The 22,313-nt window shown below is 42.0% G+C and overlaps 2 protein-coding genes across 2 annotated transcripts in view; both read right to left on the reverse strand.

Annotated features, from left to right (window-relative positions):
* Nucleotides 1-1,885: 1,885 nt before the first annotated feature.
* On the reverse strand, nt 1,886-18,425 carry LOC133216858 (transmembrane protein 182-like). The gene is made up of 5 exons (XM_061361923.1): nt 18,150-18,425; nt 15,485-15,602; nt 13,325-13,423; nt 10,581-10,718; nt 1,886-2,740 (listed from the first exon to the last, which is right to left on the reverse strand). Exons 1-5 carry the CDS (start codon nt 18,300-18,302, stop codon nt 2,511-2,513), a joined length of 738 nt encoding a protein of 245 aa, XP_061217907.1. The 5' UTR covers nt 18,303-18,425; the 3' UTR covers nt 1,886-2,510.
* The window catches only part of LOC133216857 (TLR adapter interacting with SLC15A4 on the lysosome-like), a 58,046-nt gene continuing 46,972 nt past the window's right edge, over nt 11,240-22,313 (reverse strand). The window contains exon 3 of the mRNA XM_061361922.1: nt 11,240-11,249. The gene's annotated coding sequence lies outside the window, so the exon portion shown is untranslated. The remainder of the gene's footprint in view (nt 11,250-22,313) is intronic.

Below are 22,313 nucleotides of genomic sequence, written 5' to 3' on the forward strand. Positions count from 1 at the left end.
TAGCTTGTTTTTTGAAATTTCTCCTCCAGAAATGATGAATCTCACACAAAATCTTGCCTGCTTAAGCTGTATTTGCCACAAGAAACTTGACAGCGAAGGCATTAAACTCTTTAGTCTACCAAAATGATGTGTTTGGTTATCACCTGTGCTGGCTACAAACACTGCATTTTAATAGAGTTAATTACCTTACACATGCTCATGTATTACCTCATTCTCTGCATCCTTGCTGTTGTGACTGTTGAGTATGCTCAATACCAGAGGTTGTAGGCTTTTTAAATCCAAACCCTCTTCAAGAGTGATTCAAATTCATGTGTTCTTCCAAAGAATGATGGAGTTTTAAACTATTGCTTGTTCTAGAGCTGATCCAGAATGAGCAAGTCTCCAGGGATGGTTTACTCCCTAAGGCATGAATGCATGATTAAGCTAAATGTATTCCATAAATGCCTTGACGACATTAAACGAAATTTTTTAAAGAACAGATGGAGAAAGTTAATAAATATTTCATTCTATAATATAAAACTCACTTCTATATTCACAACTTCAGGGATCCTTAGCTTCACAGATATCAATAAGTCTGATGTATTTCTTGCTGCATTCTCATTCTTCTGCCCTGGTGTCTCTTATGGGATCATCATTTCTGCATGCTTGGATTGTTTTATGGGATCAGTGAAAGGCAAGTGACTGTAAATCTTGACCCCCTCTGCTCCTGGATTATATACTTTTATTCTTTGTGACCATAAGTGTTCATCTCTACACTGAATAGATAATTAAATGACAAAAAGTATTCAAAGGGAATTTACAGTGAGAAATTATCACTTGAAGAACTGATGGAGCACAGGCATAGCCCAAGGAGATGTCAAGAAAAAAACAAAACAAAACCAAAACCAAAGAAAGTTTGAAATGGCCAAAATACTGAAATATATCTCTAAATTTGTAAATGTCATGAAAAATGTATTGACTGGGAAAAAAAACACAATTTTCACCTGTATATACCAATTCTATCCGAACAAAATTTCTACTAAGGGAAAACAGTGTGAATTTTGCTTAAGAACTGTAGACCAAGCCTGTTATTCATATGAAAGAACTAATCTTTACATGTGGAAATTACAGTTTTTCTCTCAATGTATGCCATGAATCTTGTAAAGGAATAATTAGAACTTGCTCCAAAAAGAAAGAAATGCCAGACTTGAACAATATTTTAGGAAGAGCATTAACAAACATTTTTATACTGTCAACAGTCTTCATTGCTTTTGAGAAGAGATTTACATTACATTATTAATTAACCATATTGAGTCAATAGTGTGACATAAAGCTCGGGAGATATATGTTCATCACAAACTATGACATGCATGAGAACAGGCATTTTTAGGAAGTGTGATTTAAAATTTATGCAAAAGAGTTCAGCAAACAAGGGCCCAACAAACTACTTCAAAGCATCAAAATCCAGCCTGAAAAACATGAAAAGATCAAATCTTTATCATTTCTCGAGTGTCTTCACAAACTTCTGCATACACGATATAAATTACTTCACCTGTACCTCAATAGCTTGGTGTACCTCGATAGCTTGGATTATCATGCATTACTCTTCACAGGACCACTGCAATCTGTCAGACACCCAAGAACCTGCAAGAACTTAAAAATATCTAAATGGTATAGAGTTTGTCTTTTTGGAGCTGACTTTTGTGCTGTGTCTGTAGAATACAAGGTCCCATGCTAAGCTGGCTGACAGGGTCTACCCCATAACAGCATTATTGTTTCCTCTCCCTTTCCCCCAGTTCTAATCATCTTTCCTTTTTGGGGTTGAGAATCCCTGCAACACTGCATCCAGGGAAAATATTAAATGCAGAGTAATGTGGTGCTGTAAAGAAATACAAATTTATTCATGTTATGTTTCATGCCATAGAAATTGGTTTATTCACTTGTTCAGAGTTAGGTTAGGCCCAGGTACATTTGTATCTTTGGAATCAGGGCTTTTAATGAAAAGAATTTCTCATGCTTCCCGATATCCCATTAAAATGGTTGTCCTTTGACGTCAATTAGAGCCAGCTTAAGAAAAAAATCATCTTTAATTGCTTTTCAGAAATAGACATTAGAGTGTACACCATTGCAGCCAGATTCGATTACCTCTTACAAGAAACAGGGATGCTGGGAACACCATAAAACTCCAGCTCTGCTGAGTATGGATGTAGGGCTCTGCTGACAGCTGAGGGAATCTGCTTTTAACAGCACAGGCTTTTCCTTGGGCTTCAAACTGATGCAAAACCCATAGACATACCTAAATTTCTCCAAAGTGTGAAAATGCTGAGGCTGGATGTTCAGCTGGGTCTAGGTTTGGACTGACAGTGATTGGATGCTCAGTGCTCCATCCCTGCCTCCATGCAAGAGTGAGTGTAGTCATGTATCTATGCTGACAATTATAGCTACAAAACCAATCTAGCCCTCAAATCTTGTGTGTGTTTCATTACAAGGAGCATCACCAATTTTCTCAAAGAAAGACCTCCAAATTTGTCTTACTCCAGCGACTTCATAATGTCTCTGCCAACCAAGTAGAAGACAAGTCCTGACAGTAAAACCAGGGGAACACCTGCCGCGGCAAACATGAATGACCACCCGTAATACACATGCACGGGTACATCATCCATGCACTTCTCACTCCTCTCCAGAAGGATGTACTTCTGAAAATCAGCGGCGAACTCCTTCCATATCACAAAGAGAAATATGAGCAGGAGAAATAAGCCTCCTGGAAAGAGAGACAAAGATGAGTTATTCTCTGTACATAGAACATAGAAATAAAATGGAGAAAAGATGACAATGGATTTCCATTTATTCCTGCAGGTCCTCTGCATTGAAGCTTAGTGTTGCAGAATTATTATCCATGATACTGCTATACAAGTTCCTGCGAAAGGCAAGCCCACTCACCGTGGGAGAAACCCACACCACCACGACCAGCTTGTGCACAGCTGCCAGTGCACCAACACCTCTTGCTTTAACCACCAGTGCTACTGAGGGCTGTTACAGCTGGACATGATCATATAGATATCATCCTGAACATGGCTGACTTTCACAGCTGTGTGAGGCTAGCTCTGCATTCCTGTCTTAAAAGTGGGTTGTTTTGCCTTTATATTTTTGTCTGAGATAAGTGAGAAGGAGACACTGAGACTCGTTTCCTCCTTTTTTGTACCTACCCTACAAACTAGTGTCAGATCCAATTTCAACCAGAAATGCAAAGATATGTGGATCAATCCTGCTGGTGCCAAGACTTATCCTACACCAGACCTGCTACTGGAGCAAACACAGGCTGCACAGGCAGCGAGCAGCTGCTGCAGCTTGTGGTAGCTCCACTTTATGTCTTGTCTCACCTTTCCTTAAACTGAGCTTTGCAACCAAGTATTAGAACATATGACAAGGAGTACTGGTGATCTTGTTTTGCAAAGAAATAATGCATAATAGAGTAGAAAAGGCATATAGCCATAAGATACTAATCTCAGATGAGCTACTAAACAACAAAATAATAAAAAGAGTAATAATTACCTTATAACAGGAGGCAAAAAAGTCTTTTTATTGGTGAGAACTCTTTTGCCCTCCCCTCAAATCAGACACGAGAAAGGCTGAGGCCACACTGAAGCCTGAGCAGTGAGTGCAAGGTCAGCATCTCACTTAGAGAGGGTCTGCTCTCCTCAGAGCCTCCCAGGCCTGTAGGATGCCTGTAACCCACATAGCAGATCTCCTGTGAGACCTTGTGATCTCACATTTCCAGATGCATACCCATCAAAGGTCAGCATTTGCAGGAAGAACTCAGCCACATCTGAAAAGCACGTGGTGAACAGGCACCTCCCGGACCCAGAGCAGCCCATGGCAGGTTTAGGGGCTTTGGTGCCTTAATGGGAACCTTGTTTCCCCATAATTCAAAGTGATGGTGATCAGAGGCTGCAGGTCTAGCTCCCCCGTATGAAGCAGATAACAAAAATTAGAGTGGCCCTAATATTATTTACTGTGTCATAATAAAGAATATAGAGAGAGCATTTTAAAGTCAACATATATTAAAACTAAATAGTGACAGTGTGATGACAGTTCTGAACGCACTTCAGTAATATCTGATCTTGCTACTTCACAGCTAGAAGCTTGCCTTTTTTAAGCGGTGCCATATAACATATAGATATACACACATACACACACATATATGAAAGAAATACATCACAGATTATAATATGTTTATAGTAGAAGTGAACAGTTCAAAATCAATTTAGTTAAATAGTTAACACACAGTTCTGTGCTTTAGCTTTCTGCTGGATTTAGTTTCTTCCCTTGCAATTTTTAAATCAAAGGTAGCTTGTACTATATTTAATTATTCTTCCCAGCAGCTTATACACTACAAAAATCCAGCTCCTGTGCTAAGCAAAGGAAATGGGTAAAGCTTGACATTGGTATATCAGGTCAGGGATAGCAGTTACTGAAACCTCAGTCAGAGAAAACACATCACTGTTTGGCTGTGTTTCTGCTTATAATGGGTATAAATGCATCTGCTACTACAAAGCTCATTTTTGCAACTTGTAGCCAAAAATGAGACTTACGGGAAGGTATACAGGGTTCAAAGTCCTTCCTGCATGCTATATAAAAGTTGAAGCTACCCATTCTAAGCTGTCATGTCTGATAAACTGCTTCCTATACCCTAAAACTGCAAAATGAACCCTAAGAATCAAAAATTGGTGTCACCATATGAACATACTTTACATCACCACACGCTGATATTTCAAGCCCTTCTCCCTTACATGGAAAAGTCCTCCTATTTGCTGGAGAGGCAGCCTAGGAGTTAAATAACAGCTGTTCTAACATTTGCATGTTCATTGAGATTTCAAAACCACTTGAAATTAAACGCACAAATAAATATTTTACACTTAATATGATAGTTGTACGCTTAAAATACCAATTATTCTACTATAAGAAAACGATTGTGTGTTTAAACAGTCACATGTCCTTTACGAAAGACAATATATTGATAAGAAGGCAATTAAGTCTTTATTACTGATGTAATTTAAAATTAAATTAATTAGATAGCAACTGAACCTTGAAAAGTGCTCTTTTAAAGATCAATTTCTATTTCATTAACTTATAATACCTACCATAAGAGACACAAATAAAACCATAGCCCCATGGGACAGAGGATGTAGATACTGCAGGATACTTCTGAATTCTCCTACCTGTCTTTAAATAACCACAGATTTTGCATTTAATTATCCCAGGACAATTTAGATGGCCTAAACCTCATTTATGAAAAACCAATCACATTAAGACCTACCAGTTCTTAGTGAGGAGGGTGAAAGGAAACCCCATGAGCTGGTGTCACCATCCCCAAGCTCACTAGGAGCTAAGGATGGGGAAACAGTCCCTCCCTTCTCTCCAGGAGAAGCTTCAGGTCTCAAGTATGGAAGGATTTATTATTAAACAGGTACTGGAGGTGATGGCACAGCCATGGCATCTAAATTAAGAACATTTTCACACTCTGGGAAAATGACAAGAAAATGTAAAGTAAGCAGCCTTCTTTCCCGGAATAATTACAGCTCAGTGGTGAGGAGTCCCTGGGATTTACACCATCCCCGCAGCAAGAAAAGGAAATCAAAAGGGCAGGTGCAGCCAAAGAAGGATGGTGGAAGTGTAGAAAGGGCATCTCACTGAAAAATTGTTCGTCAAAATAAAAAGCTTAGTTGGAACAATCACAGTTATTAATGAAACTGCCTAAAATTTGTCGTGCTTCCAGACATTAGTAGGCTCTTCATAATGAGAATATCAGGATGTTTCACTCCCATATTACTAGAGCAAGTTTTGGGCATTTTTTAAGTAAAATGAGATATTATTTTGGATTTTTCATCTTTTGAATACATCTCACTTTACCATCTTCTTTTGGGGACTTTTAGTGGAAAGACATTTTTGTTTCCTGCCAGCCCAAAATGGCTTTTTATGTGCAGAGACAGATTTCTTCCTGTCTAGGGCATTAAAATGAAAAACTGAAAAAAAACCAACTAGATTTCTACCCAAGAAATGAACCTGCCATTGGCACAAATACCTGAGACAGAGGTTTGGGGTAAGCATAAGTGAAGACCGCATCTAACCAGACCCCCCCCACACTCATTCTAGCATCCTTGTGGTTTCTACCACTGGAAAATTAGCCAAGTGATCTCTCTCTTTGTCTCCCTTTCCCTCTTTGCCTCTGTTCATTAGGATGGTATGGAGAAAAATTAACTGCAAAACTGCCTCAGTGCTGATGAGGTCAATGGCATCTTCTGGGGATGGGCTAATTGCAAGAAAAATGAAGTGAGGCACTAAATCTTTCCCCTTCGTACGCTCCTAACTGCAAGACAAAGAACCCCGATGCTCCATCTCCCCCTCCTAGGAGGGCTGCAACTTCGTTGTGAGTAAATTGGAGTCAGGCTTTTTCTTTCTCTCACTTTATATCCTTGTGACACCTATATAGCTGCTAATTGTAGGGACAGGTGAGGGAACTCGATCTTTTACTCTTATTCTTGGGAAGCTACTGAACTTCTGTGTAATCTGCTAATTACAAGAATAATGAACTTTGACTCATTCGCCTTTCTCACTAGTTACCTCTTCAGGATGTTAATAACGAGGAAATGGAGGGGTGACCTTCAGCTGCCCTCCATAACTGTCAGCCTTTACTGCACATGGGAAGCCTGAGATTGCCAAAATAGAGATGCTTGATTTGGGAAGAGGAATCTGAGCACAAAATTCAGCATTTTAACCCACAAGACTGGTAAATCTGCCTTTCTTTTAATGCAGTTGGTTCATGCTGAAGAACAGGTTGGTCTGAGTACACACTGTGCTCCCCTCATAGCACCACAACACTGCTCTGAAAGCACAGGAAAGGGGTTGTGCTGCCTTTACCTGCTGGAAACAGCCCATGGCCTACAGCAATCCTGTGGCTGCAGGACAGTGCAAGCACACCCATGCATGCCATATAAGTGCTGGAGAAACAGCAGCTGGAAGATGTTTAGACTGTACCTGGCTCATCATCTGTGCTTTCCAGTGGAAGGCTAGCTGATAACAAGCTCCTCTTTTGGTTGCTGAACATTACCTGGGACATGCATCCTTACTGTTTGCTTTGAAAATTCACCATACACACATGCTCTCCCAAGCAGCCTCCTCACCCCTGAGCAAGCCACCAGGCAGAGCTCAGGTCATTTTTTCACTTACCCCTACAGCTGTGCAGCTGGTCCTAATGTATTAGGGCAGCACAGCAAGCTCAGTAATTGCCCTAGGTCTGGATGAAGCCTCTGCTCATTTCTAAGCTTGGTCTCTAAAATGCCCAATGGAAATGAAAAGCAAGGAGCACGAGCACAGGAAAACAAGGATCACAAGCAAAGTTGTCTCAGCAGTTCAGTTTCCAGAAGCTGCAGCGCAACATTCACCCGTCCCTCTCAGTGACATTGTAATGACAATTAATCATATTGTCATCTGACTATTGATACAAGGGGACGATTAGTCACCAGGCAGTGTGTGCCTCCCCCTAGCAGCACTGGAGCTAAGTTTGAGATGGTAAATGTTAGAAGGGAAGCAGCACACTATTTGCTCATGCAATTCAAGAACTTTTGGGAGCAGGCTGGCAAGGATAACTCCTCAGCTGGAGCTGTCGATGTGCAGATGCAAAGGTGAGATGGGCTCTGGCTGTATTTCCTGAGTTGCCCAGCAGAGGAAATCACAGGGGATAGCTTTAGTCCTTTGAAAGGGCTCTCAGGAACACCACCCGCCAAGCAGTACATTTGTTAAGGTAGCTGCAGACAGTCAGCCTTGTCCTCTTGAAAGTCCTGTAAAAAAAAGCTGTCTTGGAAAGGTTTCCTAGAGGGAACTAATTGAGCGATAACGATGTTCACCCTTAGGCACTGAATTCCCCTCAGCAAAGGAGGGGCACACTCCTCAAGATCATGTCAGGCTGCGTATCTATAAATACAGTTGGGAATGTAATTGTACTAATAATATCTTCATAGAGACTTCTGGTAGTGAATGTTGAAGCATTTTGCAACGATTAACCATGGCTGTGATTTCATGACCTCATCATGGGCTACTACCAAAAAGGACAGGGGGAGTTTATAGACGGAATAAAGTTGCATAGAAAGGATGCCCTGAGAGGCTGGGGTGTCTCACAGCTGTGGCTCCCCAACTCACCATCCGACTGCCAGACCACGTTCCCACTCTACAGATTTTCAGCATTTTCACACTTCCTCAAGGAGAGATCATTTCTGTAAGGAAGGTTAATTAACACTGACCCACAGGCCATGATTAGAAGACAAGACGCGCTTTCTCCTGCATCATCTTTCCACATCCCGCTATCTGAAGTAAAGGACAGTGAAGCTGTGTTAAAGCTATTGTTCCTAGTGTTTAGTGCAATTATGCAAAATGTTTTTAGAAGGGATAGTAATAAAATAAGCATGGAGGGCTGCATCCCAAGTCTGTCAGGAAGCCAGTGCCAAGCAGGATCCAGAAGTCGGGGTTAAGGATATCCCCCTACCTATCACCCCACCCCTGCAAAATAAACAGATCAGGTGAAACTCTAAGCAAACTTTGCTGAAATAATATTGCATTCTCCTAGCTATCATTTAGATTGAAAATATAGCAGGAAGTCTCTTCCAGCTGAACTCGCTCCTCCTAATGACAGTTAATAACAATGATTGCTGTTCAGATTGAAACTGCATTAATACAAACTTCAATTTAAACAGCAGCATCTTTGTCTAACGCCAAGAGGTTTATGTGATGCATAATCAGCTCTTCTAAAAAGTGTCACATTCTGTGCCCCAGCCTTTTAATCAAGAGGTAGTCAAATAAAGTGCAAAAATAATAAAAAATCAGGGAAAAAAAAGAAAAAGAAAAAAGGAATACAGCAATTTGATATTATTCAGCATCCTTTTCTGTGGGATATTCTACTTATCTGGCCAGTGTCAGAAAGTGACTGATCTCAGTTTTTCCATTTGGGCCTAAAGCTGAGTGTTTTGAAGAGGTGGGGCTTTAAATGAGGTGGGTAGAGTGTCACATCTGAGAGGATCCAAGCATTCAGCCCTAGTCTCACAAGAAGAAATCACTTCAGCACACACACGTGTCAAGTGGCTGACGCTACTCACTACAAGGCATTGGTACCTGATGGAGATCTGATAGGAAGATGTCCTGTATTCCCAAACAAAATCCATGTTTATAAAACCATGTGGAATTTTCCCTTAGAAAAATTAAGCCCAACCAAACATTTCTTAAGCTATACAAGAAAGAGATAAGCAGATACCCATAAGCTTGCTGCCCTCACTGCAAGACTGAAGACCTGGAGGCAAATGGAAAATTGGACAAAGTGAGAAGTGAATTAGTAGAGGCAGATAGAGTCAAATTGATTTAGTGCCTTCCATATTATTTAGACAAATAGATAGATGTCATCTAGCTTCATTTTAACAAGCAGCTCAGGTGGCATCACGTGGTTAGTACACCTAAAGGAGAAGAAATTAGGAAAGGAGCTATAAAATGGGAGCTAAATAGGGGGGTGGAAGAGTAAAAGGTAATAATAATAGCAGGACATGATGAGATTGGAAGGAGCTTAGGTGGAGTTCCTCCAGGGTCAGTGCTGGGACCTTTCTGGCTAAATATTTTCACGAAAGCTTTCAGCCCCAAAAACCTTGGGAATGCTCAAAGCCCGAACTGGGAGCAAAGGCAGTGGCTCGTGTTTGATTCATGACATGTATGAGGAAGCAGAACGTGGCAGAGGATTTGTAATTAAGCAGTGTTTTGTCAGAGAAAGGCCTGACTTCAGAATGAAGCTCTTTCCTTGGTATGGCTCAGCTGAGCTCCAGCCTTTAGCTACTTGAGTCACAAAAAAGATTTTTTCTGAGTTCATCACTGTTATAACAATATAACACTGTTATAATCAAGTTAATAATCTATATAATATATATATTATATATATTATATATATATAATCTAGTTAAGCCAGTTATTCCTTCTCAAATATAGAAAAGGAAAAAGCCCAAGTGATAATTCAGTAAAAGCATTTGTAACAGCAGTGGGAATAATGAATAAATGCCTAATTTTAATTAATTTTCCTGCTGTGCCATGGCTTTGTCTTTCCAGGTTTTGTTAAGCCAGCCCTCCCATTTTGAATCTCCGGGTAGATCTTTCATCAGTCAGTGAGTTTCCAGCTCTACCAGATGTTAACAGCAGAGACAGGAGAGGCCTAAATGCAAAGACTGACTTAGGGGAACACAGCATGGCTGATTGCTGCCCATTGGGTTGACACAGCAATGGACTTTACTAAAATAAAAGGCTCTGCTCCTCTGTGTTGCATAGGAAAGTAAAAAACCTCAGCATCTCTAGGACTACAGACCATCTTGCTAAAGCTTGACTGAGCACAGAGGTTTAATTCCAGTGTGGGAAGGAGGAAATCATTTACTCTGAGTCAGTGCAGCTCCCATCAGAGCCCCCATCTCTCTCAGCAGTGCCTCATCCCCAGCTGCCTCCCTTTCCCCTGTGAGCACAAAGCAGAGCACGGCCACATTCCTGCCCTGGCTGTATCCCATTACCGCAGCTTGGCAGCTTACCCGAGAAGAGAAGGAATCCACCTCCGATTTTGTAGGAGCGAGGGCTGACGAAGGGCACACCACACACCAGCAGCAGTCCTCCCACCAGCCCAGTGGCGACAGCCAGCACGATGAATGCCGTCCAGAAACCTCTGTACACTGCACAGTAAAAAAGAGCAAAGTCAGGGGAAGGGAGAGGAAAAGCAGTTCGCTTCAGTCCATGCTTAACTCTCTAATGCTGCTCATGTTAGGAAAAGCTGGAGCTCCTGCTCTGCTAACTCCTGGCTGCTGCATGGGTGCAATATGCCTGGAACCTGTGCAAGTTCAGGTTGAATGTCATGCTCTACATAATGGGATTGGAATGAGTTCAAAGGGTTAGAAGGATTTGCCAGGGAAGTACACCACAAAAGGGGGTGAGAGTAAAGAACACTGTGCTTAGTTGTGTCTGTGGGGGATGGAAGAGCTTGGCAAGAAAGGAAAGAAAATAGGAAAACTTGGAGAGATGGAATCAGACCACATCTTTGTTCCATTTTAATTAACACTTACAGAAGGTGCCAGGTTCCTGGTTTAAAATACAGTTCTTGTAAGCAGGACTGCAGGGAAAACAGGAGCTCATGATTTCCCCTGTTAATGGCCTTGCTTGACTCCAAGTAAGAGAACAGAGTAAAAGAACAGCTGCCTCTTCATCCACTGAACTGGGGAGGGTTGCTGTAGATTCATGTCACCATGCCAGCCAGAGCCGAGCAAGCTCAAAGTGTCCATCACATGCTACAGGACAGGAGGTAGCTCACTAATTTCAGTCTCCCAGCAGCCAAGTCTCTTCCAGTCACTGCCATAAACCCTGGCCAAAGGTAGTGGTCTTTAGGCAGAGAGTCCCTGAAACTCTGCTCCCCATTCCCCTGATTTATCTGATCCCTTTGAACCACTGCATCTCACTCTGTTGTTTTTCAGAAGCGCTAGCTAGAGAGACCTAAGCTGAGCACGAGCAAGTGGGTAATGCTGAAATGATTCACACTTGAAAGAAAAATGATACAGAGAAGATGCGTTTTACTCATTTGAAACCATTTTGTCAGGAGAGCCACTTAGGGAGAGATAAGTATCTTGAACTCTCCAAAACCACAGAATTCATTTTCATGTTTAACCTCCCGTCACCCATTTCTCTCAGGGAGCCTAAGAGGATGCAGATAAGGCAGAATTATCTCTGGAGCAGGTAATAGCTGGAGAACCCCTCCGCCTGGGCAGCCTCCTGTTTTGTCATCATTTGCATATGAGGATGGACTGGTTTGAAATAAAATGAATGCTAACAACAGAAGCTTCTGCTTTCTGCAGGTGTCCAAATGCTTTGCAGCAAGGTTGGTGCAGCAGGGGAGCCCAATGCTCCCACTGCCATAAATGTGGGTGCTGAGATATACTTGTCTCCCTGGAAACTCCAGGCAGAGCCCTATAGCACCCCAGGATGCAACCCCAGTGCAGAACAATCCCCCCATCCAGCACCTTCCTGGGACCTGTCCCAACTGGCATTTCTGAGAGGCAGCTGAAGAGGGTTTCATAGCAAGGGCTGACAGGCAGGGACAGATGCCTCCAGGGCCCTTTATTTAGTATGGAAAAAATAGTGTGTTTATCAGCAAGATCATTCAGAAACCAGACATCATGCCTGTCTCTCCCAAGCAGAAAAAATCCCACTGCTTAACCCGCATATTTGCTGCACACAGCCTGCAATGGGCTCCTCCTTCCAACTGTCGACAGGTCCCTCGTATCCATTTTACACTACGGCATGTTCCCCGAGGCAGGAATGCTGCACAGCACAGCAAAATAAACTAGCTGCTCTCCCTCACATCCTATTCCTGACAAATGGCTTTTTAAAAAAAAATTAAATTCTCATAAAAAAAATAAAACATAAAAATAAAAAAGGTACTGCTAAAGGCTAAGGAAAAGGTCAAGATGTTTGTTTGTGCAGTATGCCTGCCCTGGATCCCTGGAGGCAAGGCAGAGTGATGCACACTATTTAAAGAAATCAATTCATTTCAAAAAAGATCATTGAATTAATTCTAGCTGCTGCCACCAATTTAGTAAATTAAAATTCCTAACAGCAGCTGATTCATTAAAGAACTCTGAAAATATAGAGAAACATAAATAAAAAGGGAACCAGTTGAAAGGAGAGCTCTCCAACTGTGTCGTATTGGGTGTATTAAAAATAAGCCAGTCACTTAGGTGGATCTTCTAACAATTTGGTCTTTAACTGATTTTCCAGTGTTTGTTTATTTTGTCATGCAGTAAATCAACACCAGAGCTCTCCCAGGAAGCCAGACGCTGGAAACGAGTCAGCATTGAGCTGCTACAAGCCTGCAGCCCATGAGAATTTCTCTTGCTTGCCCACAGGGTCTGGGTTTGGCCTCAGGGGCTGAAACCCTTTGCCTCCAGCTCTTCCCAGGAAGTGAGAAGGTGGGAGAGAGGACTTAGCATCCTCAGTTGCTCATAGGAGGTGCTGAGCACTCAGTGGGAGGGTGCACTGCTCATGGCTGGGCATGGCTGGCTTTGGAGGAGAGAAGACATGGGAGAACATCTCAATGAGTTCACATTGAGCTCATCTCAATGAGCTTGGGTCACTCATCTGCAAGGCCATTTTGTAAAGGAACTTTACAAAACTGTTGGTCATGCTTGGCTACATGCGTTTACAATGGGAGAATTATACCACTGAAACACACCATGAATCTCTACCCAATCTCTTTGTCAGGGAGCTGCTGGGGAGGGGGAAAGAAACCTACCTGCAGTTGTGTCATAGGAAGGATGAGGGAAAGGTCCGAGAGCAATGGGCATGGGGAAGAGGTAGCCATGGGTGCAGAACTTGGGGTGTGCTTGGCTGGCTGAAAATGAACATTAACAAAAATAAATAAATAAATAAGAAATCCCTGTTTGCTTTTATTTTCCTGCAAAATCACACTTACAGTATTCAGATGGCAATGCACTATTCTGTAAACACCTACAAAACCCTCACTGAAATTGGAATGCTGGGGAGTAAAGCATAGTAAATCCTGGTTAGAAAGAAAAAAAAGAAAAAAAAGAATTATGAGAAAGGAGAGATACAACAGGATCTGGGACTGCTACCCGTACATCTTCCCATCTTCATAACCTGAGGTGGACATAAATCATGAAAGATGGAGCAACTGAAATCAGTGTAAATATTCCCACTGCTGTTTTCCTTCAGCAAATGTGTCAGAGCGTCTGGAAAGGGCAAAGGTATTTGGGTACCAGAACAAGATGCCTTACAAGACATCCAGTTTGTGAGAAGAGAAAGCACAATTAGAATGGAAGTGCCCCATCAATATTAATACCACTGAGGCTTATCATGATTAAGGGTAATAGAATGAATGTTAAATGAATTAATTAATGGTTGGCCACTTATTTAAATATGTTCCCCAGCTCAAAGGAACACTTTATAATAGGTGGACATTAGTTCATGCTAAATTGACTATGGAATACCTATTGAATTAATTATTATATCTGTGAGAGCAGCAAATTAATTTGCCATGATCAATCCTATTATCATAAATACCTAAAGAAGTACTACAGATTTGCCAGTTATCAGAAAGAGCCATTTTACTTTCAGGTAACATTATATTATATTGTGTGTTTCCATCTAATATAATTAGATCACAAACTCCCTCTCTTAGGCCTTTCCTTTCTTATAAAAAGATTTCTGTGTGAAAATCCTCACATTATTCAGTTGAACAGTGGCAGTAACCGTCCTGCATGATTTTACAGGAAACACAGGTCAGTGACTGAGAGACAGCAAAGTCATCTGAAATTTCAGTCACTGAAGAGTACATTTATTGTATACTGCATTGAATCTTCATTACTTGCAGCCAAATGCCCAGAAGGAGGTCACACTGCTTTACATGCATGTAAACATCTTTGACCAAACCAAAGCACCAGCGAGCACATGGTCAAGGGTTTTGCAGTGTAAACCTTTGCAGAACTTATTTAACACCTCTTTTTGTAATGCCAAATATTTCTCTAAGGTTGTGGCATCCCAGGGAAAGGCTGTCCTCTAATTGCCCACTGTGAGCCAGGTGCTGGCTCAGCCACCAGCAAGGCTGGTGCCAGGCATGCTGTGGGTTGGTCTCACTCCTTTGCTCATTCTTGTGGGAGCACCTGGTTCACTGGGCCAAGACCCCACACTTCAGTGCATGTGAGCCACCAGTCAGCACCAACTGGTGTCTCAGAACAGGTTTCACCTTCTCATTCAATTTTGCTTGAAGAGTGAATGTGCTTTCAGAAAAAAAAACAAAACAAAACCAAACCAACCTCTTTTGCATCCATTTCTGTTTATTCACACGTGTAATTTCAATGACCTTCAAAAGCAAAACAGGGGAGATCTTACAGTAAGGATCTTGTGTGCTTAAGAGCAGAAACACAGGTGGTTACAGCTCTGCATGGTCCACCACTGCCCACTGCTACAGGTCCTGAGCACCCAGGGAGACCACAGGCATGTGCTTTCAGCCTTCCCCATGCTGAAAACAGCAGCAGGTGGGAGCACTTAGCACCCCGATGGCTGAAAACACAGCCACCCTGTGGCCAGGGAAGGCATGGGCTCAAATTTAGGAGACCTTGGCTGAACACGGACATCAAGAAGTAGGGGTAAGGGGGAAGAGTTGTCCTTGCTGTTGGAAGCCACTACTCCATAAAACTTTGTAGTGATATATTAAATGTCACCAAGAGGTTTCTACATTTCTGTGAATTCTGAGAGCAAAATGCAAGTCAAAAAAAGAGCTCAGAAAGGGTGAGCCAAGTTTGCTTTTGTTAGAGAGATGATGAGAATGAAAATAAAATTAAATAAAGACATCCCTGGGAGCCCTTCTTGTACTTGTTTGCAATTCAAACTGTGAGTGAATGCTGTGGATATGGCGTAGTGGCATCGTACTTACTGTACCAGAAGGTCCAGATGGTCTCCGAGTGACCCTCGCCAAAGAACCAGCACCGCCAGAAGAAGCCCTCATGATGGAAAGTGAGCATCTCTTTCCTGACCTCTGTCAGCATTTCAGCCTGTGAAGGAATGAAAGCCCAAGCTGATACAGGGATGATCTTGGTGGAAAGTGTGTGGGTTTTGCTTAGACAGTTGTTGCTTTCATTTCTGTTGAGGCTTTCATTTGTTGCTTGCGCTGGTTTTGGAGGGATTGGGGAACACAGAGGCAGCTGCTGTCCTTGACTTTCTGCCATCCCATAGCGACAAAATGTTCTGATAGCAAATCATTTTCTAGACCCAAACCTGTTTCTTCTTTCTCCAATATCTTTAAAACAATGATTGACAGAGCTGGGTGGGTTTGTCAGGGAGTTGAGCGTTCTGGGTATATATTCTACTTAAACACTTTCCTTAAGTAAATGTTATTGCTGTTGTAACCAGTAGGAAGCAGGTTGATTGCCAGGTAAACAATTTTAGGTGTGACCCAGCAGAGTTCTGATGCCCTTGCTGCTCCGCAGGATTCATGTAAGGTCTGGCTTAACCTCACAAGACAGCCCACCTCTAAAACTTCCAGAGAGCCTCTTCCAATCACCAGCCCAAAGGTTTCCTTATTTCTCTCCCTCTGCTGAGCCCAGTAGAAGTTATGCTAAGCTTACATGAGACACAAATTACTCTGCCCAGACTAGTTTTCTCATAAACTATGACAGGGATGTTGACAATTTCTCCTTTATTTTTGAGTCTACTTGGACCCTCAGATGAGACCTGTGAGCAAAGGTTTAGGTCTTTCTAAAAGGAAGGTTATTGCAGAGTTGAGTCATGGACTATTTTACCAAAAAATCTTATTAAGCCTACAGCCAAAATCAGTTTTATCTTTATCCCATGCAGCTTGTTAGAGAAGACATGAGTGTTACAACATCACGTTTGTGGAGGATGGAGAAGCTCCATACAGAATTGGACCCTGTGAATTAGAGAAAGGAGACAGGGCTCAAATACAAGGTGCTAGAAGATACTTCCCTCGCCTCAAGGCTTTTATGCATCAACTTATGACCACTTCCAGAGCTCTGAACTGATTTTCCTTTGACTTTCAGGGTAAAATACTAATTAAGACAACGGTACCATACAGCCCTCAAACTTCATCAGGCAGATGCTGCTGACTACAGCACATTTAAGCACTGTTTGGCAAATACTCAAGACCATCCTTATCTGAAAGGGACAGGATTTGCCAGTTTAAGAAAGGGCAGAGAAGGTAAAAACACAGCCCAGTGTACACAATCGGTAACTGGAATAGAAATAATAGAAACAGTGTCTGAAATAGAAATAAAATAGCTCAAAGGAAAGAGTAAGAACAGTTCCTATTTCTGCTTGGTGCTTTTGAAGTCACTCTGCCTTAGTGACAGGCACACTAACACTTGGCCAAGAGCGTTATCTTAAATGTCTGAGAGGCTTTTTCATGTCGTGCAGTGCAATGTTGCTAGTCAATCCACTTTAGAAGTCAACAGCACAAATGGAAGTCTGAAACAATTAACACTGTCATCTCCCAAGTGCACAAAAACTGAGCTGCACTCCTCTGTCCACGACACCCCACCATCTCTGGGGCTTTACTACACTGCTTTAAACTGTAAAGACAGGCAGTTTTCTATTGTAAGTTTGTGGGTTGTTTCTTTCTTCAATAGAGAAAGTCATCTGGAGGCATGACTCAAAGCACTGTCCTACATTTGGTATCGGATTTTGAAACAAAAGAAAATATTCCTTGCTGCCATCATGATGCTTAGCTGGTGTGACTCACCACACCAGAAGAAAACCAAACCTAATTGGATTGAACTTTGAAGTAACAAAAAGTCTGCACACAACAAGGATCATCCTGTCATCCTGCAATTGAAACCACACATTGATCAGCACAAAAACAGTTTTGAAGAGTGGGTGGCTTAAGGAACTGATCTGGTGGTTATTTTATTGAAGAGTTAGACAATAGCAAGTGCAGCTAAAATCACACTTCTGAAAGGATCTGTAAACTGGCAATACCAGGCATTAGCACCAAAACACCATATTGCCCTTAGGAAATTAAAATTCCTGCAGCTGAAATCCTATATAAATCTTAATTTTGAAATATATAGTCCTTTTCTAGTCAGATGGGCAGGAACTCATCTGCTGTGCTCTGCATCTGATGTTTGCTTTTGTTTTCTGTCTGTGCTGTAGTCACATCACTTCAGGTGTAAATGATTGCCAAGCCCTACACTTTAAAACATGAACTACTTTTAAATGAAGAAACTACAGAGGAAGAAATCTTTTAATGGCAAATGTTAGGAAATATCTTTTGTCTTTAGAGGCAAGTACTGTCAACAAGTAAAGCTCTTATATTTTTCCTTTCATTCCCTAATGTTCATATCTGCAAGATTACAGAGGTGCTGTCTTCAATGTTTCCTAGACAATACTGTACTTCAGTTAAAACAGTAGATACTATGGAAAAGCTGGTTTGGATTTTAAAGTTAGCTCAAACTGACATTTTACATTAAGAGGTCATTTTAAATGAGCATAAATATTACTGCAGATGTAAAACTTTCAAAATCTAGCATTTTAAATTATTTAAGCAGGTCAATTCTCTTGAAGTAAGACAAGATTTCAGAGTTTACCTCCCCGCCCTGCAGCGTGCTGTTCCCATGCTCAAAGACACCGCAGGTCTCCGTAGCCAGAAGCCAGTAATCCGTCCCAAAAGCGATGAGAAAGAGCAAGATGCCGGTGCTGCCGAGGATCCCGGCTGCGAGGGCGGCTACGCCAACCTTCATGGGGTAAACAGCAGATGTGGAAACCAGAAAAGAAGAAAAATGCTGAAGTTTCCACGGTTGCTGGAAGAGGGGGACCAGAGAAGGGCTATTTTTAGGCACAGATAATAATCTTGTCCTGGCTGGTGTGAGTTTCAGTGGGTGGTGGGAACAGGACTAATAAAAGCAGATGACCTGGCGTAACCAAACAGCTGTGGCATTAAGGAACATGACAAATAGCTATTGAGACAGAGCAGGAAGACTTCCAAAAAAACACATGGCTGTTGGTTTCAGAGGAGAGGTGCAGAGAGAGCTCAGCCTCAGCCAGTCAGGCAGTGTCTGTAGGTCATGAGTAGTTAGGATACAGAACTGCCCAGGACTCTGTGCACAAGATTAGCAGAATGGCTGTGCATGGTTTGGGCAGATCTGAACTTGAAGATCTTTACCATGCCATGAAGACCACAGTTTCCACAGCCCATGCTGTGAGGTACCTTTAGCTGTGTCCTTGCAAGCACACTATAGAAGTTTGGAATACCCATCTCCTTCCACCTCCATGCTTCCTCTGAGCAAAACGCTAACACAACTTTCACACAAAGTATCCCCAGAGATCCAAGCAACAACATTAAAACATTGGTGAGACCTTAAATATCTTGGTGATCTCAGAATTGATGCAATCAACCCATGCAAACATGTTTTAATCAACAGGTCCACAGCTAGCTAGACAAGGAATATTAAAATCAGGTGTACGTACCAACATACCTAAAGCATCTTGCTATGCAGCTGTAGAAAGCTGTTCCCTCTCCTGCAGAATATATAGCACCCATTCACCTCCCACCACCCGAGCCTGTTGTGGAAGAAGTGTTTCATGGAGATGAGGACATTCCAGCAGGAATTTCATTACCATTTGATTCTTAACATTTTTTGTCTTCTGCTGGAGCATCTGCTGTAGATCACTGCCAGGAATTGGATGCCAGACTAGGAAAATTATAATTTCTGTAGGACAATAAATATATTCCTGTAACATGCCAGGAAGTTGGGGGAGGAAATTGAAATTACAGTGAAAATTCAAGTTCTGATTTTCTAACCTTAGCCTAAGTCATGACCTGTTCCAAAAAGGCAGGATAGATGATGATGCTGACTTCCTATGGGATTTTGTGTTGCCAAATAAATTTATGAAACAATTTAATAGTTCAAGATAACTGTGAACATATGGGTATCTTGGAGAAACTGCACACTGGTTAGGGAAACTGGAGAGGGTTGGGTAAAATTTTGACTACACTTCCAGCCAACTGTTGAGACATATGGACGGATGAATGTGCTCACTCTTCTGTAAGCGCAGTAGACCTTAAGTTACAATAATTTCTTCTATCCTCTGCATTGTTCTTTCTTAAATATTGCAGGTATAGCCTTTAAATAATACATTAAACCTCTCTGCCTCGCTGTCACAATGGCAGAGCTGCTCTTTGTTTAACCTGACCACAAGCACATGAGGTATCCCATGGGATCCAGGAAAGAGGTCTCTGCCCAGAGGAGCTCTCACACTGATAAGTGGAGGAAGGAAAGGTGGACAGGCTGCAGACTTACTGTCATGTAGGCCAAAACTCAGCTGCAGTCCACACAACCCTAGCACACAACGAGTCTGAGCTAGAGCAGGACTGCAAGAGGCAAGAGTGCAAGAAGGGCAGAATCTGGCATGGTAGGGTGGATGGTGCGTGAGCAAGGCCATAGGCATCTGCAGGTCAGGGCCAGCATGTTGTGTCAAAGGATTGCCTTACATCATTGTCAGTTGTTAAAATGGAATCAGGCCTTGTGATGTTAGTACAACAAGCCACAGCAGGGCTGAACACGGCTCTCACCAGCTAGAGACATCACTGTGAGGCCTTCAAACAGGGAGCAGCAGATACGCATCTTATGGCAGAGCCATAGTGCAAAGGACACTTTCAGTGAAGTGAAAATATATATCATGTCTTCACCTTGCTTAACCATCCCTTTTCTTCCAAGCAAACTATTTAGTCAGCTAAGGGAGAGGAGAAATCATTCTGACACAATACAGCCTCCCACCAAGAACCCTTTGTGCGTCTGTAGGGCAACAGTAAGCAGCACTGTTCCTCCTCTTTCTCATTGCACTGCCACCTGGGAATTAAGCCCTCCTCAGCCTTCTAATTCTGCATGAATAAACACTGTCTCTCTTGGCCACTTACCCTCCCCTCCTGCTTTTAGATGCCATCTCCACTGGAAGCAATCCCTGCTATTGTGAAGGGCTTGCACACAGGTGCTCATGACCAACCCTCTCTAAACCTTCACTCCTCCCATCCTGACATGTATTAACCCTCTCCCACACAGCCCTGGGCAGCCCAGCATAACCACTGTTTTTCCACAGTTTTGAACTTCAACAACATACTCATCTTGCAGTCATCTGGTTAATTTGCAGGCAGTGATTACTGCAATGAGATGACATCTTTTTGTATTCAACATAAAATGGTTAATTAAATACAAAGTGCAATATATCTATCACCTAAATAATCTTCAATAAGTGTAATTTCAATCAGTTGCCATTTAACTAACATGTAATACTGGTTAAACCTGTCTGAAGTGACAAGGAAAATCAGTTGTCATCTATTCTTGTGATCTGTATCTCAAAACTGAATGCAACCAGCAAGGGATCTTTGGCACTGCTCTAAGGAGCTCAATGAAGGCAAGGGTTTGTACACCACAAGTCAAGGCTTTTTTTGCAGATTGCCCTGCAATTGTGTAAAATTAAAATGCAAAGTGGGCACTTGTGTATTTTTTACAAAGGGATTAATGCACACTTCCCCATTTCTGTGTGTGTTTTTCAGTCATCCATATTTGGCATTGGTGCATTTATGCTAATGTGTATTTGCAAGTTAGCACTGTTTGCCATTTGGAAGGTGTCCTCAGCAATTCTTTGTCCCATTGGCAGAAAACCCCCTGTGTGGCTGAGGCAGAGCATTGCTGGTGCCCAGCCTTGGCTCCTCATGGCCTGTTACATGCCCAGCTAAACATCTTCCAAATTCTTAGGCTGTGGAATAGGAATTGAGTTTGCAAGGTCAAAACATCTCCCCATGCAATGAACTTTCCTCTTCTCCTTGGCACATCCCCTTGCACATGCCCACTACCATTAGGATCTGAAAAATTCCTGGACACAAAGGACAATGAGATTGTGCCTGGGACTCTGGCAGCCACAGGGACAACGCAGAGGCCCCAGCAGCACATGGGGGGAACACCCAGGTTCCAGCACCCAGCACCTAACCCATGCACCAGCATTGCTTCTTTATTTCCCTAGTGCTTGGGGAACAAAAGTAGATAAAATTCTTACAATAATAGGAATGTTTAGAGTTGGGTTTTTTTTTTCATAAGACTAACAGAAAATATAGTTCCTTTAAACTTCAGAAAAAAAATCTTAATTATAAGATTCAGACCCATGTGGTTTTGAAGTTTAAATTAGGTGTTTTTTTTTCTTTTGTGCATTTTGTTCATATAGATTTTATACAATGCAATAGACAGCCTTGTTAATAGACAGGACACACATATACTAGAAGCAGCAGAAAAAAAGGAAAGAAGAAATGGCCACCAATAAATCATTCCAGCCCCCTCCCTTCCTCTGCAGTTAGAAAGGGCTGGGGATTTTCTGATGAACTAATCAGAAAATGTGGAGTTTAAAAACCAAAGAATGTTTGAGGAAGGGCTGGGGTGAGCAAGTACCTCTGGAAAAACTTCAAGGTGTTTCTTAATATTCAATGTTTCATTTCAAGACTTAAGGAAAGAAAAGTTCCATTCTGGAGGGCAAAACACCTTTTGAAATCTATCAAGGAATGAAAGCAATTATTAAATATGGAAATTGATGTAAAATTTTTAATAAGATATTTGTAAAAATTATGATCATCTCATCCATATTATTTCATCATCTTATCCTGGGCTCCTTCATGATGTTGCCTTTGCATCTGAACTCTGTGTGGACACATTGTCCCTGTGGAAAATGTGTAGTGCTGGGGCTCTGGGGCCACACTATTGACA

Source organism: Neopsephotus bourkii, unplaced genomic scaffold (assembly GCF_033783945.1).
Source record: "Neopsephotus bourkii isolate Nb327-2 ecotype Australia unplaced genomic scaffold, CSIRO-AGI_Nbou_v1 NB_1067, whole genome shotgun sequence".
Lineage (NCBI taxonomy): Eukaryota > Metazoa > Chordata > Aves > Psittaciformes > Psittacidae > Neopsephotus > Neopsephotus bourkii.